Source organism: Dama dama, chromosome X (assembly GCF_033118175.1).
Source record: "Dama dama isolate Ldn47 chromosome X, ASM3311817v1, whole genome shotgun sequence".
NCBI classification, from domain to species: Eukaryota; Metazoa; Chordata; class Mammalia; order Artiodactyla; family Cervidae; genus Dama; species Dama dama.
Window position 1 is genome coordinate 40,234,643 of NC_083714.1, and position 16,350 is coordinate 40,250,992.

At 42.8% G+C, this 16,350-nt stretch overlaps 1 protein-coding gene across 6 annotated transcripts in view; it reads right to left on the reverse strand.

Annotated features, from left to right (window-relative positions):
- Positions 1–1,825: 1,825 nt before the first annotated feature.
- The window catches only part of ARHGEF6 (Rac/Cdc42 guanine nucleotide exchange factor 6), a 115,716-nt gene continuing 101,191 nt past the window's right edge, over positions 1,826–16,350 (reverse strand). For 3 of the 6 annotated variants that reach the window (XM_061137095.1, XM_061137099.1, XM_061137100.1), the window contains 9 exons: positions 15,907–15,985; positions 14,784–14,929; positions 13,335–13,460; positions 11,747–11,767; positions 10,533–10,626; positions 9,347–9,436; positions 7,036–7,135; positions 5,277–5,331; positions 1,826–3,789 (listed from right to left, as the gene is read on the reverse strand). In XM_061137095.1, the coding sequence (XP_060993078.1) occupies positions 3,649–3,789; positions 5,277–5,331; positions 7,036–7,135; positions 9,347–9,436; positions 10,533–10,626; positions 11,747–11,767; positions 13,335–13,460; positions 14,784–14,929; positions 15,907–15,985 (852 nt within the window). In that variant the 3' untranslated portion in view covers positions 1,826–3,648. The remainder of the gene's footprint in view (positions 3,790–5,276; positions 5,332–7,035; positions 7,136–9,346; positions 9,437–10,532; positions 10,627–11,746; positions 11,768–13,334; positions 13,461–14,783; positions 14,930–15,906; positions 15,986–16,350) is intronic. The other 3 variants (XM_061137097.1, XM_061137096.1, XM_061137098.1) reach the window with 3 other exon arrangements.

A 16,350-nucleotide genomic window follows, 5' to 3' on the forward strand; every position in this document is an offset into this window, starting at 1 on the left:
AGGACATAATGAAGGATAGGGAAGCCTGGCATGCTGCAGTTCACAGGGTTACGAAGACTTGAGACGATTTAGCAACTGAATAACAAAGGGTCAGATACTGAAGAGAAGTCAAGATGAATATTGAAAAGTCCTCCCTGCATTTGTTAATAAGAGCTCATCAGTGACTTCAGGAGAGTAGATGGCTAAGGTAGAGGCCAACTTGGCAAGTGTCATATGTAGAAGAGGCAATGCAGTAGAAAGAACATGGATCCAAGAGGCAGACAGACCAGGGTTTCAAATCCCTGCTCCACACACACTAGCATATTGTTCAATCACTGTACCTTTCTTCACTTGTAAGATGGGGATATCAATACTGAATACCTAATAGGGTTGTTTTGAGGGTTACAGGAATTTAACCATGTAAAACAGTGCTGAGCCTAGCACACAGGAGGTGCAGTGTTATAGCTATTGCTTCAGAGTAGGAAAGAAACCACTGAAGCGATCTCAAGCAGAAGAGTAGTATCAGGTGCCTACAAAATTGATGACGACAGAAGTGGAAGTCAGGGGGCTTCATTAGACTAATGGCTGTCAAGGTCATAGCACAGTGGTGATGATCCAAATCCAGTTTCAGGAGATACGGCTGCTGCTAGAGTCTGTCATCCACAAAGCTGTGAGTACAGAATGTAGTACAGAAGCCACAAATGTGTCTTTGGATCTCCCTGTCAGCCACCAAGCCCTGGGAAGAGAGCCTCTGCCTAACTGAAGCCTTTCAACCTTGTGCAAAGGCATCTCATTGGCAGAACTGAAAAGGTATCAGAACCCACATTGTATCCAGAATCCTAGCTGCAAGGGAGTCTGAGATAGTTATTTTTTAGCCTTGGGGTAAGGTAGGAAGAGGAATGGATGCTCAGTAGCAACCAATAATACCCAGTGCAGCTATCTTGTTTGGGAGCAAATATTTTCATCCCGACCACTGAAACCAGCATTCCAACTGTGGCCAAAATAGAGCAAAATTGGCAAAATCCTGCTAAATATACTGAGAGATGGAAACAAGACTGAAGATCAAGGGATAAGTTTGAAGAGGAAAGTGAATATCTCTATCTCTAATATTGAAGAAAAATGGCAAGAAGAGGTACAGACAGTTTCTGGTTTGGGGCCAGGAGGAGAGGGATGGTAAAGTTAAGGGACGTTCTCCCTCAAGAGACATATTATCTCTGTAAAGTGGGGAACAAATATCATCTGCCCTGAGTGGAAAAGATAGAAGCTAGTTCAGGGGCCTGATGAGCATGGATAACTAATGAGGGAAACAGGAAAGGAAGCTGACACAGTATGAGAAATCTTTCCACACACCAGTGAGCAAAAAAAAAAAAAAAAGAAAGAAAAAGAAGAAGAAACACAGGACTTATTTTATAAAGCATTGTTATTCTTATTTATTGAAAATGTCCATTTTAAAAGTCTTCAAAATAAAAACAAGTTAGAAAATTTGAGCTTGTGTAAGAAGGGACACGACAGAAGAGGAACTGAAAGGCCTCGAAGGGTAGCAGTTTAACTACAGGGTTAACAGGGACCCATTTATAGAGTATTGTAAACAACACAACTATGGAGACACTGCTGTCAGGTTAACATGGCTTCATTTCCTGTATAGGATTATTCAGTGTGAGCGTGGACACCACTCTGCAAAAGCTACATTACCCAGAATACCCAGGGCCTCTCATCAGAAGGGCCACACCCCCAAAACATGCATATAGACACGTCACTTTAAAATAAAGACCTTTCAATATTTTAAGCAATCCTATATACCTTATCAACTAAAGTATTTGTAATCACAAAAAATGTTTCCTACAGATATAGTTTGCACATTTATAGCAAGCCATTGACTAACCACAGACAGGGCAGATGCTACGATCTGTGTTGTTATTGTTGTTTTTCATCTGGAAGTGAAGGATGGCATGTCTAAATCATTGGACTAAAAACAGAACACAGCCATTCCAAGAAGTCTTCTTCAGTCTTCAGCTTCCAAAGACAGCTGTGTGTGGTTGGCTGAGATTGGTCTGCAGGAAAAGTCCATTTCCTGTGGATGATGTAATTTCTGCTGTGTGGCAAGCAGTCAACAGCCCCATAACAGGTAGCTATGGGAGTTGAGACCCACCCACCCCCCCCCGCCCCGTACTAAAAAGGAAAAGGGCTTAGCAAGCTGAGGAGTTCAAGTTTGGTTTCTAAACAACATTTGCAAAACCCACAGTTATAAGTACCTACTGAATGTATCTGGGAGACAACTTTGATCTGTCCATTGGTCCTTGACCTCTCTTTCCAGCGATCTCCCCCATCTGGCCAAATTGCCTCTTTTGGGGAGAGACAGGGGCAGGTTGTTACTTCAACTGTGCTGGATTTGGATGTGTGCTGCCCTGCCATGACCGTCTTCTACACCCGGTTTATCACAGTTCTAACTTCTCAGATATTAGAAACCCTCAGCAAGGGTTTGATTCGATGAACAACTTGAGTAAACCAGTTCCAAATAATCAGCTTTGCTAGGAACCAGCACACAGCTACTAGAGGGGCCCTTTCCTTTCAGCTGTACAAACTGGCCCAACAGCACAAATCTGCAAATCAAGCTTAGAGTCCTACTCAAAGAGGCTGATGATTATTACAGCATCTCACAGCATACATGGGAGGACAATCAAGGGAATTAAAGCTGTCTGCTAGGGCGCCACATCACCTCAGTGTAGACTGAAGGATGAGAAGTTGCAACTTGAATATGTGACATAGATAAAAGGAACTGCTCACAGTTTACATTTTAAAAAAGCAAAAGCACACACAAACCAGTTTACACACCGATTGGGATGGTTGGCTTAAAGCACTGGGGAAATACAAAACTTCTACACAAGGCAGAAGGCCAGGGACAAAACCTAGCATGCACTGGCAAGAGATGGGCAAGTCGGCTACTGAGGGGAAGACACTCCAGTGCAGGCTGCTAATGGATTTGGTGTTGGCGTGGGTGACCAGAGCTTCTGCCCCACAGAATGGAAACATAAACCAACACGAAAGGAGGAAGGGTGCTACAGTTTTCTTGGTCTTATAGATAACACAGGGTAGTCATTTTAAAAAGTGGGTATTGAGGGTGGCACAGGCTGGGTCAGGGAAGGGCAGCTGGATCACTGGGCAAACATATTTGCCTTTCACCTTCCCCAGTCAGAGTTCCAGAAATGTTGCCTTCAGTAAATTAGGTACTGAGGGACTGCCAGGTAGAGGGAAGCATTAGGGGGAAAGTCAAGTTCACATTTAATAAGCCATGGCCAGCCACTTGGGGAGAGCAGCCAGCCCAACAAGAGTGACCCAAGGATAATGGCTGGTAAAGAGGCACTATGAGTTGAAGGCCATCTGAAGACCCTGTGAGTCATCTGCCTACAATAGCTTCCCTTTGCTTACTATTGGAAAAGACTCTGGGGAGACTTCTCCCACCCCCTCTTGCTTTTTTACTCCTGTCAAAAAAATAAACAACCAACCAATAACCAAACAACTACAAACACTCGTCCAAACACACACACACACACACACACACACACAAAGATATGAAATAAAAACCAGAGAAGTGAGCAAACTGAGTCAGATCACTCAGCTGGACATTTCCCAACACCCTACAGGCACCCTCTGCCAGCCGCACAGTGATGGTTATGGGAGAATGGAGGTCTTGCTACTGGACTCGGCCCGAATACACTCATCAGTTTGCTTCAGCAGCCTCCGGACCAGCTTCTCTAGGTCCCTTCTTGATTTCAACTCTTCCTCCAGGCACTGCTTCATTCTTTTATTCTCCTATGATGGGAAAAGGCTGATTGGTTACCAAACAAACAGTCCCTGCCACAGGGCTCCTCATACTCAACCTCTTAGCAGCCTTCACCACTGAGGACACTCTCCCTCCTCAAACTCCTCTCCCTCAGCAGCTTCTGGATTGTTCTACTTCTTGCTGACCAATCCCTGAAATATTAAGACAAGCATTCTCTAGGGCTCTAGCCTGGGCCCTCTTCTGACTCACTCTTTTCGCCTACTGTTTCTTTTCCTTCAATTCGCCTACTGTTTCTTTTCCTTCAATTCAAGTATCTATGAAGAGGCCACCCCAATTCTCTCTGGCACTGACCTCATCTCAGCTCAGGAGCACCAGGTCCACAGCCCCCAGGGCCAACTTGATATTTCTGCCTACACTTGTTATAAGGCCCTCAAGTTCATTATGTTCTAAAGTGAACCCAATATCTCCCCCATTACCCAAACATCTCTTCCTCCTGTAGTTTCTGATTTTCATGAAGGGCACCACCATATCAAAGTACATACCCAGATGAAAAAGTTTCATCTTCCATCTCTGGCTCTTTCTCTCTCTCTTTTTATTTTTTAAATAATTTTATTTATTTATTTTATTTTTGGCTGTGCTGAGTCTTCGTTGCTGCACGGGCTTTACTCTAGTTTTGGAGAGTAGGGGCCACTCTCCAGTTGTGGTGCACAGGTTTCTCATTGCAGTGGCTTCCTTTGTTGCAGAGCATGGGCTCTAGGCATGCAGGCTTCAGCAGCTGTGGCACATGGGCTCTACAGCACAGGCTCAATAGCTGTGGTGCCCAGGCCTAGCTACGCTGGGGCATGTGGGATCTTCCTGGGTCAGGGATCAAACCCGTGTCTCCTGCATTGGCAAGTGGACTCTTTACCACTGAGCCACCAGGGAAGCCCTCTGGGTCTTTCTTAATTCGCACATCACAGCACCATTCTCCACAGACTCTAACTCGGTGATATACCTCCTTTACTTCCATGTCCCTCCTCTGCAGCCTCAGCAGCTCTCTCTCCTCAGCTCAGGACTTCATCATGTCTCACCCTGAGTTCTGTAATAGCCTCCTAAGTGATCTTCCAGCTTCTGGTCTCTCTCCCTACGATCCATCCTTTACCCCGTCAGCAAGTACAGGCAGTCTTCAAACTCAAGGAAGAGTGACAGAGGAACCCACAATTCATGACTTATGGTTCTATTTACACTTGCTCATGAATGACTTATCTTTTCTTAAATTCTGTTTGCAAATGTCAGGGAACATGAAAGTTGCAACTAAGTTTGGGACCCTATTTTAAACGCTAAATAGGTATATAAGCAAGCCTCAGAAATTGAAATCCAAGGCCACATGGTAAAATCTACAAAACCCACCTGGATGACACAGGGAAATAAGAATCCCCACCTCACCACCTTGTTCCTGGCTTTCTCCTGAGGGTGTTTATCCATGCGTGGCAGGGAAGAGGGAGCAGGCCTGTTAGGATCTGAGAAATTTCATTACCTGTTTCAGCTCTTTGACCTCATCCTTCAAGGCATAAACAGTATCGACAAGGCTCCTAGAACATAAAGTTCAGAGATTAATAGCTGGCATCAAAGTATTAAGTGATACTTAAGAAGAAAAGCAGCTTTATAGAAATACAGTTTCTGAAAACCAGTGACCTTTCTGGAGGATGGGGAGAGATACTGCTATGAATGGCCCTTGTGTCCCTCATTTTCATGGGCTAACAACCACCGTCACACCAGCTCATTCCAATGCCGAGTCACCACACTTTTTCTATTACTTCTCTCCTCCACTGCTCACTTCCCAGCTCGGGTGAGTACGGAAAAAGCGACTAGTATATTGTACACCTGTAACTTATGTATTATTGTATATCAACTCTACTTCAATTTTTAAAAAGAAAAAAGTGAAAAAAAAAAAAAGAGACTAGGGCTACTCGTAAGGTTCTGATTTCTCTCTTGGGGGAAGAGAGGTGCATCACCTGACATACTGTAATGAGAGGTGTCACCAGGCCCTGCCTAGCCTATAATATCTGCACAAGTGCATTGCCCTTCTCACCAGCGTACATGACACAAAGTCAGGGCATTATTTCTGGAAGATTCCACATATTCCAAAAGGGATAAAGCATCTTGGCTGAGTTGTAGAAGAGTCATTCCCTCTCTCTCTCTCTCCCTGGACAAGGACTTTGGAGATCGGAGTTCCACTTATTCTACAACTTACCAGTCCTCTAACCTTGGGTAACCAGTTTTCTTCTCACCCTCTCTTGGTCTCATTTTCTTCACATACAAAATGGGGATAGTAACCCATTCCCTGAAAGCCTCATAAAGTCGTTGGGCAGGTGAATGTAGCCATAATGATAGCAATTACATTATTACTATTATTGAGTTAATAACTATTACTATTGAGTAAATAACTATTACTATATGATCATCACTTATTGAGTGATTATCATGTGCTAGCCTTTGTACTTATTCATCATTTAACCTCACAACAACCCTGAAAGTATTATTATCACATCCAGTTTATAGATGAGGCAACTGAGGCAGAGAAAAGGGAAGGAACTTGTCCCAAGTCACACAGCTAACAAGTACTAGAATCTGGACTTGAATCAGGGCTGTTCTTCTCTTGAGCCCAAGTGCTTTACCATTTGGCCGTATCACTTCATACACCAGATGGAAAAATATATTGACGGTGCCAAGCGCTATGAAACAAGCTGTCTTATGCAAATTTAGGCCTGACTTCAGAAATGACTCAAGTTTAAACAAGTACTTAACCTGATTTTCCCCTGGTAGGTCACCCTCATTACTGTGCAAAGGTAGGTCAAGGACATAACTTTCTTGAATCACAATTTCCTCATCTGTAATGGTGGTGAAAGCAATGTATCTCATTGGATTGCTGTAGGAGTTTAAATGAGGTCAAGTATTGAAAGTCCAGTGCCTGAGTCCATAAATGTGAGGGGCATCGCCATGAGCAGGGGAATTGGTGCTGTGGCCTTCCCAATGCCTCCCAAACCCATCTGGAGTGGTATTCCTTTGTACTCTGAAGTTCCTTCCTGTCCGGGGAGCTGGCTGGCCCCTCTGCCTCTCCTTTCTCCTTCTCTTTGTTGTGGGAGCAGCCCTCCCTGGGCTCCCAACTGTACGATCAACCAAGAGGGCCTCATTCTCTGATGAGGAGGGTCTGCCCTTCAGTGCAGGCTTGGTGTGCTGGAACCTTCTTTTCAGCCCCTGGAAATATCAGAAAAGGTTTAGCCAGCTCTACTCACTTTTCTTCAATGATGGTCTGGCCGTTGCTTCTGGTTTCTTCAACGATGAGTTTCTCCTCCTCGGGGAGTAAGACTTGGGGAATGGAATCTTTGCGAGCACCTACAGGCAAGGGTAGCGAGAGGCAGGGGAGGGGGATTACTAGAGGAGACTATTGGGGGTTTGTTCCTTTCTACGATTGTTTTTGAGGGGTCTTTGTTGACGGCATCTGGCTGACCGGCACCCCAAGAGCAGTCACGTTTTCTGATGAAATCTTTCAGACATGAGGAATTCAAAATGGCCGAATACACTGTTTCAACCCTGGGGGCAGGGGCACATTTTGTATTCAGAAACAATGTGAAAAGGCTGCTGTGAGACTGTCCTCAACCAAGGGCTCCTCCTTTCCTGTTCTGCCTCCTCCAAAGCAAAGAGCTGGCCAGCAACCATTCTTCCCTGCCCATCTCTGTGTGTTTTGTATTTTAGTAAAAATCATGCAGAACATAGCACTACATGGGGATGCAACATGCTTAAAAGGTCTTCAGAAGCATCATTCACCCCCATTTGTTCTCTTTACCATCTTACAGGGTGAGGTAGAGTCAGTGGAGACCATTTTGATCAAGGGTAGAGTGGGGGGTGGGGAGATGATCGCAACAGCTGCAAAGATGCAGGCGTCCTGACCACTGTCTGCTCACCATCTCCCGGCTCTGGGATGGAAAAGGTGACAGAGCAGCCATGGGACCTGACCAGACAGCTCTCCTGCACCTCCAACCTCTGCCTCCCTTCTGGATCCTTCCTCTGAGAGCTAGATCCCTTAATCTTCTGTTTCCTTGAACCACTGGCTTCCTCTCTTCTAAGCCAATTCCCTTCAATTTATGAACACTCACTGCCTTCACTCAATCTCCACACCTTTCTCGAAGCAGATGTGTCTCTGTCTTCTGCAAGGCCCAAGACTTTGTAGGTGCTTAATAAGTGGGTAGCAGACTGGCTGACTGACCAACCAACTGGATGCAGCAAGAAACAGTAGGGATCAGTTTTAGGGGAGCAGGACTTTTGGCTGGAGAGGGATGTATGGTGTCGGTCGCCATGACACCATGATGCTAAATGGCTTACTGCGTGCCAAGCACTGTGCTAGACACTTTCCACACATAAAAGGGAAGCCAGGGAGGAGGGCGGACAATGTGACTCTTGAGGCCAGAATGCCTGCCTGCACCTCTGAGCAAATTTCCTGTCTCTATCAGAGTGAAGACAGGAGGAAGCAGGAGATGAGGTCAGATATCATAGGAGGACTGCTGCTTCTAGTGTCTCCTTGTGTCCCTCTCTTTCCTGGTTTATACAATAAAAACTGCTCTCACTTGTCTTTTCTGGCTCCTGGAATCTTGTTATTAGGGCTAGGCATGCCCAGGGTTGCAGCCAGGTTGGGTCTGAGAAGTACAAGGTGTGACAGTCTCCCCTTCAAAGTCAAATGTATCAAAGTCCACATAGAATGCTTTTCCCATGATGTCCTTGGAGACATGTCACTTTGACAGTACCCCTCAGGGTGGTTCACCGAGGAAGCCCTGCCCACGCTCAAGCATGGGCTCAGTGGCTGTCCCAGTGGAGCCTTAGGGAGAGTTCATGTCTTCCGCAGAGGCAAGACCCTCACACCAGGTATCCTTAATGTCTCTAATAATGAAAGGCCAAGGACATGAGCCATGTGACATGTCTTTTATAAAAGCACAAGGAAGAATCAGAAAACATCATCTCACTTTCAGTCTGTAGCCTGAAAGTGGCTGGGGGAAATACCCTCAGCTAATAGGTCCCTGATAAATTGTAGACACTCTCAACAGGCCCTGCTAAGCAGCTACATTTCCAGATTTTCAGAGCAACTCTGAAACTTGAGCTTGGTGAAGCTCTGTTTGCTTAAATATGCAGCTGATCAAAGATAATATTTTGACTTCCTTTCCAAATCTGCCTATAAGAAGAGATTAGCATCAGTTCACAGACACAGGAACCCTTTGGGCTCTTTAATTCCTAACTAGTGTTGGTGAAGGTATTTGTGTACTTCAAAGGAAATTGGCTTTAAAAAAATTTTTTTTCATTTCTATCACCTCCAACTTTTTTTTATTCTTGCATCTCTCTTTCTCTCTGGGTGAAAAGAAACAGTGGGTAAACAAACCGCTTGGTAGCTAAAATCAGCTTATCTGAAAGATGCAGCCTTGTACCCACTCCTCTGCTGCAAGTCACCTGCTTTCCACACCCTGCAGCCCATCTGGGTTGCTTTGCTCTTTTTCCAAGAGGCAGTAAGCAGTAGCGAAGAAACATCACTCATTAGAGAAAGTGGCTGGGGGGACCTACTTGAGGCATGGCCTTGTGGAAAGCTTGCACTGGTACAGTAAGCTTCAATCACCTTCAGAATCTGAGCATCTTCTTCCAGAGCAGCGGTACCTGTCAAATGTAACGAATCGTGACTTTTCACAGAGATACACGCCTCTGGACCCTTGAAATGATGCACGCGGGTGCTGGGCACTGGTTTCTTTGACCAATGGTGTTCATGCTAGGCGGGAGAGAAAAGCTGACCAGCTGTCATGGTGGAGCGAGAGTGACAGTAGCCCTGAGGAGCTCTGCGGTCAGCACCAGTGAGTTCAGCACCGAGAGTGGTCTGCTCTGGAAGCCGCTCGGAACACTAAATTAGAGGGTCTCCCAAGTGTCTCAGAGGCTTACAGGGCCAGCACTGTGCTTGGCGTTGGCCTCAGTTCTCAGCTGATACACCACGCCCTTCCTCACCATCAAATTTCAAGGCTCACCTTCTCTAAAGAAGCTTTCCATCACTAACACAATACATTTTTTTTCCAACCAGCCAGGCTAGTCATTGATTCTCCCTCTCCTCCCCAAGCCCCTCCAACTCATCCTAAAAGTGACTGTTAACACACTCATGTGCAGACCTAGGAGTGGGGTAGGGGATGGGGGATACAGAAGCTAAAGTCTAGCAAAGGGTTTATCCAGACTACTTCTGACTGATAGGCACAGCTCTGTCACCCATTTGGGAAGCATCACTTGCTCCTTCATGTGTGTCCCAGAGTGCCTTGTTTCCAGCCGCAGAGGCAAATGTGTACGTATCCACTGGCTGACCGACTTTGCAGACTGTCTCTAAATCCAGCCCTATTTCTATATGCCAGCAGGCAGATTCCTTGGCTAACTGAAAACATCACTGAACATTAAACTCCCTTCGGGTCTATTGAGTCAGTCTCAGTAAAGGCAAATATCTCAGGCATTCAGAAACTAAGAACAGAAAAATGTATCCACGGCAAATAGGTCCCTTTAGTGTTTCTAAACCAGGTAAGGCCAAATAGTCAACACAAAAACCATCCAGGTGAAAAGCAGCAGGAGACAGCTTATTCCAAAGTCTTAAAGGAGGCCAAGCTTTCGCATGCGTTTTTCCCTATGGGCAAGATGATGCTGAGAACACACTGCTGGAATCTTCTGCTTTCAAAAAATTCCTCATCTATAATCAACTTTCTAAAAATAAAAAACACATACATACTTTTCCGGATGACATATTCCTCCTCTGATGGTTTTCTTTCGGTCTTTCTTTTATGAAGAAACTTCTTCATCGTTTTGGGGCTTTTACTAGACTCCTATAAGGGTAGAGGTTTCTTCATGAATTAAGGTTCTCCTCCCGCCCACCCCCCGCAAAAAAAAAGCAAATTAAAAACAGCAAATGAAATTAAGTAGAATGGCTCTCTGATTTTTACAGTCTCACTTAGGAGGGTATCAAAATTTAATACTATACACAATAAAAATGGCTCCAAGAATGGCATGGGCCAACTGCAGATGCAGGAGGCCAAGTGCCTTTAGGGTACCATCTGGAGAGATGGTAATGGATGTCACTCCTAGAGAAATAACACTACTCCTAACTGGGTTTATACTCCCCATTGATACAGTTTTAAGGGAATGAAATAACAATTATAACTATTAGTGGGGTATAGACCACTTTTCAAAGAGCTTCAAAACTAATAAATTCTCCTTAGCAACAGTCCCACAAAGAAGAATATCAACTTCCATTTGCGAGACAGGAAAATTAAGGCAGAGAGACTAAGTACATTCCCTGTATTCAGAGAGAATAGCCAAATGAAAGATTTCCTGATAAATAATTTGGGGTTACCTGTAATGTACCTACAGCCAAGCAAGGCATATTTTTAATTAGTAGATAAAAGATATATGAATTGTTGGATTTGCCATATGAATAACCAGAAAGTCTAAAAAGTGCTCGTAAAGTATCCAAGTAAACAGTGATCATCTTATTCCAACCTCCCATGCAATGTATGTACAGGATGAATGGATAACAATTGCTACCTTAAAAATAAATGCAACAAAGAATTTAATTTCTTCCTGTTAACCTCAGTGATTTCCTTAGAAAGCAGACAGACATGAAAAACTCACATATGACAAAAATAACAGGAAAAATAGAAATAGCAAAAAAAAAAAAAAAAAAGCCCATGGAAAACAGACATTTTACATGCTATTTCTATTTTTCCTGTTATTTTTGTCAAGCGTGAGTTTTTCATTTTTGTACATATTTCCCAAGAGCCTGCTTTTTTGAAGAAAGTACTTACATGTCAGAAATGTATCTTCATATTTTAGCTACCAATTGTAAAAAGGGACAAAACAAGCATAAAGGAAAGCTTCATTCATCAAAGATTACAGCACAGCATTAAATGATGTCACTGTACACCAAAGATATTGTTCTACCCTTACCTTTAAGATATAAGACATCCTCTAAAGTGAATATGTAAAGAAAGAGAAGATGAGCGTGAGAGGTCGATGGTTATAGTGACCAAATCCATTTATCAATAATTCTAAAACAACATTTGAAATGTTAGTGTTATCATAAATTACACAGAGAGAATATCATCATGTTTCCCACATTAGTTTCAGATGCAATATCATCATGCAAAAGCCCAAGGAATACAGTTCTGTGCAGAATTACAAATGCTGAAAATTACTGAAATACACACTATATAGTAAGAACATATTAATAACTCACTTCTCCCAGCAGAAACAAAGTGATCATGCCTTAGTTTTAATGGATTAGTTCTGTGAAGGATTAAGTCAACTTTACCCTTCAAAGCTCACCTTAATTTGAATTTAGTAACTGACAATTACAAAATATCCATCATTAAAAAGGGGACTTAGGTAACTATGAAGTGGCACTCCTGGTTAAGGTAATCAGAGGAGAAAATTGGATGATTGCAGGAATCACCGATCAATTTCCAAAGCCAATCTCTGGGGCTGTTTTCTGGCCAAATTCTGAATAGAGGTACATAATAAAGATTCAGCTCAAGGATTATTTTCCTATCATGTCAGGTTGAAAAGATCAAAAAATCCTCTTGTATCCAAACATAGTTCTACTTTTACTGCACTAAGCATTGGAGGCAAGAAGTGAAACAATGGCATGGTGTTTTAAATCAAAACAAACTCAAAACTGAGCTAAGTCTGCATCACACATCAAAAACACACATCTGGTACAAAAATATATGCTGCCTTGGCACCGTAATTCTAAGACACATCTCATAACTGTCACGAACTTAAATCTTCATGTGGTAAGACCTATTTAAAGAACAGTTACTAATAAATGAGGATCTTTTCTGAAAGCTGGAATGATGAGAACCGTGCTAGGGGAAAAAAAAGTTTGGATGGAAAAGGTAACACTCCACACAGTTTCAGAAGACAGTGACTGGCATTTCCTGACTGCAACTTTGAGACAAGGAAAAAAAAAACCACACCTTGAAATACCCATTCTACCCAAATATCAAATGTCCTCTAGGCTTGTTGCTTAGAAGCCTCTTTTTTTAAAGACACTCCTTTCATTAAATTCTTTCTTTCCAACTGCAGCAAATAATTCAGATTTTCATAGTTTAGACCCGGGGTTTGGTCCCATAAAACTTTTACTGATTTGGTTTCATAGATCAAAATGATTCAAAATGCAGAATTGGGTCTGTTTGGTTAGCAATTCCAAGCTAATGAAGTGACTTTTGTTTGAGATGTATGTACATTATGACCAATTTATAGAATTCTCATATCATCATAAAGGCAGGGGCCCTTCAGGAGGAGACCAGAGAAACTCAGGCAGTGCACAGAAAGCCTGTGGGTATTTAAGACATATGTGTAGATGGACAATGGGGAAATGAAAAATTAAGAAATAAAAAAAAAATCACTGAGTCTGGCAACTCAAGACTGACTATATCACCTACCATCAATTCTAGCACATCCCCACAGAACTGTTTCTAATAAGCTACAAAATCAGCTTGTCAGAAGCATTTTATACCATATGTAGCAAAATTACCTCTTTATAACCTAGTGCTGCTGATGGTCTAAGTGGAGGTGCAGGTCGTAGACAACTTAAGCTCCACGGTTTTATAATTTGAGGAGGCTCCAAGGGTCCTCGGGGCTGTCCAGTAGAGCTAAAAGACTGGGAAAATGTCTGATGAGATGGTAGCAATTGGCCATATGACCCCAATCCTGGGCCACACAGTGAGAGAACAACAATAGCTTGGTTGGATCTGAAAAGCCAGGCCCAGAAAGGAAAAGATGGGAAAACAAGTCTCCAGTCAGAGGACTGGCATTTTCCAGTCAAGACTTGGGGCCTCAGAGGAACAGCACAACTCTGACTCCACATCCCATGAGCCCGCCCTCCCTCTGTCCTGCAATTTCCTTCAAGTCAGATGTTCTTTTTCCCCTGAAAGGGAGGAAAGTGGAATAACAGTCAACATTTAATGAGTTCAGTCATGTGTTTGGCACTCAATTAGGTGCTTACATAGGTTATTTTCATCAGAAAAACTTACGGCAAACTTTAGCAAAGCCAAGTAACCAGTCAGCAATTGGCAAAGTCAAGATTTGAACCCAGATCTGATGCCAAAAGCCCCTTTTCTTCTCACAACACACTATGCTCAAAACTGGAATTTGGGCATCACAAGTTTGAATGTTAACAGACAACACAGCACATCTTCAGTCTCACTCAGCAAGTACAGTAAAATCTCATCAATTCAAATTCCGTGAACTCTGTGATAAAGCAGAAGGAGGCAGCTCTCAAAGTTTACCCTTAAAGGTTAATGAAGAAATGTGATAGCATAAATGAGATTGCATGGAGATGTTTAAGTATTTAAGAAGGTAAACTATCTCTTTTGCCTTAGCACATTATTAATACGAGCACGCTGTTGTTCAGTTGCTAAGTCGTGTCTGACTCTTTCTGATCCCATGGATTGAAGCACCCCAGGCTTCTCTGTCCTCCGCTATCTCCCGGAGTTTGTGTAGATTCATGTCCATTGAGTCAGTGATGCTATCTAACCATCTCATCTTCTGTCACCCCCTTCTCCTTTTGCCTTCAATCTTTCTCAGCATCAGGGTCTTTCCCAATGAGTCAGCTCGGCGCATCAGGTGGCCAAAGGATTGGAGCCGAAGCATTGATGAGCATAACAGTTGCTAAGTAAAATAAATCCTGTTTATCACTAAAACATCTTAACAGGACTTCTGGTTAGAAAAACTTTGCTAGCAGTTCAGCTGGAGTACCTTAATAACTGTCAAACAAAGCTGCATATCTCAAACTCTGTGTTAATTGGGATGGGCCTCCCCCATAACAAGAAAGCAGAATTAATGAGGTTTGACTGTACTTCTAATCCTAAATATCCAAACTATCTAAAGGCTAAGGGCATGCTCACCACTCTTGTAAGTCCTCAGTAGGCAGGATTTGACAAGAGACTCAATAATCCCTGGACAGGACAGACACACTACTTACGGAGTGAGCACTACAAGATGATGATGATGTTTTCGATAATGAACTGCAAGAGGCAGGTCCTCTGATCAGCCTGTACAGATGCTCCAGCCAATCCTGGAAGTCCTGGTTGTTGCTGCAGTGGACCACAATTCTCTCTACTATGTTACCTGGATCATCCGATTAGGAGCATTTGGAAACAAAAGACAAGGAGGACCTTGAGCTTGCCTCATTCATAAACACACTTTGTGCAGCTAGGACTTGGGTGTCTATCTTGAGAAGTTTTCATACCTATGAGTTAACCCTGTTGAAACTCTTCTATCAGGAACAGACAAGCCATAATAAAGATATAAATACTCGTATTTGATTTATAAAAACCATCCTTGATTTCTACTGCTTATAGAATCTTGGAAGTAATAATAAAACTTCACTCTAAACAAACTCAGTCCCCAGATTTAAGCATAGGGCCCATCTAGTTCATAATCTAAAAGGAGAATAGCATACTGCTTTACCCAATATCAAAGATGAAGCCAGATCCAACTAAGACTGGTCTTTAGGCCAACACCAAACCTCGGACTCCTTATTGGGAAAGAAGGGGTTAAGGTCTGGGGCCAGCATCCTAGTGTTAGCCATTGAGTTGTATCAGTGAAAAACGTGCAACCATTACATGGATATCAAACAGGTTTGGCTAAAGGGACAACAGGCCAGTTGGGGGGCATGACCAAGGTGTGGCAGATTGCTCAGTCTGTGAGGAAAGTTTCATGGCTTTTCAGCACTTTTTAGAAACACAAGTCTTGCTAATTCATAGGCTGATGATAAAATTGTTGATAAAAGTTCACATCTTTGGCTCCACTGCCACCAGGGGATAGATGACAGAGGGAGAGAAAACTATATTTACATCAGTTCATCTTGTTATTTGTTAGCTCTTATGCAAGAGAAGATTGAAACTAATAGCAAAGCTGAGGCTCATGAATGACCACGAGTCTTCCCTCCTCTTGCTGTAACCTAATTATCCAAGGAAATGGGATATACTTTACCATGTCCATGGAAATCTTGCTAATGGACTATATAACAGAAAATAATAGCATTTATTTATTTAAACCCCACTTCATTTCGAAAAGGATTTGAAGAAGAAAAAATTACCTACCTGTGATTTCGAATGTGGAGTCATTCCCTTCAATTTCATCTAATCTAGTCACCACCATTCCTGCTATTGGTATTTTTCCCTACCAGAAAAAGAATATCCCCATTAATTCTGTGGTTATACATGTCTCTGTTTTTGTTAGATTTTCTGACCCTCTTAGGAACCACTGCTGAATTCTGGCGAGACATATTTCTCCAGTCTGTCAATAGATAATGTGTTTCTCTGCTTTAAATTTTAATCAGAAAAGAAAGCAACGGGAAAATGTGGGTTGTGTTTTGCTAACACACTGTAAATCATGAGGTCAGGATTTAATCACAGTTTACCCTTCTAACAGATTTTCAGGAGAGTCTGTCAACAAAGCAAAAACTCAAATTTCATGAAAATTAGTCATTGCTAGGCCAAGATAGGATAGGCAACAATAACTTATAATATGCAGTGTCTTGAGAG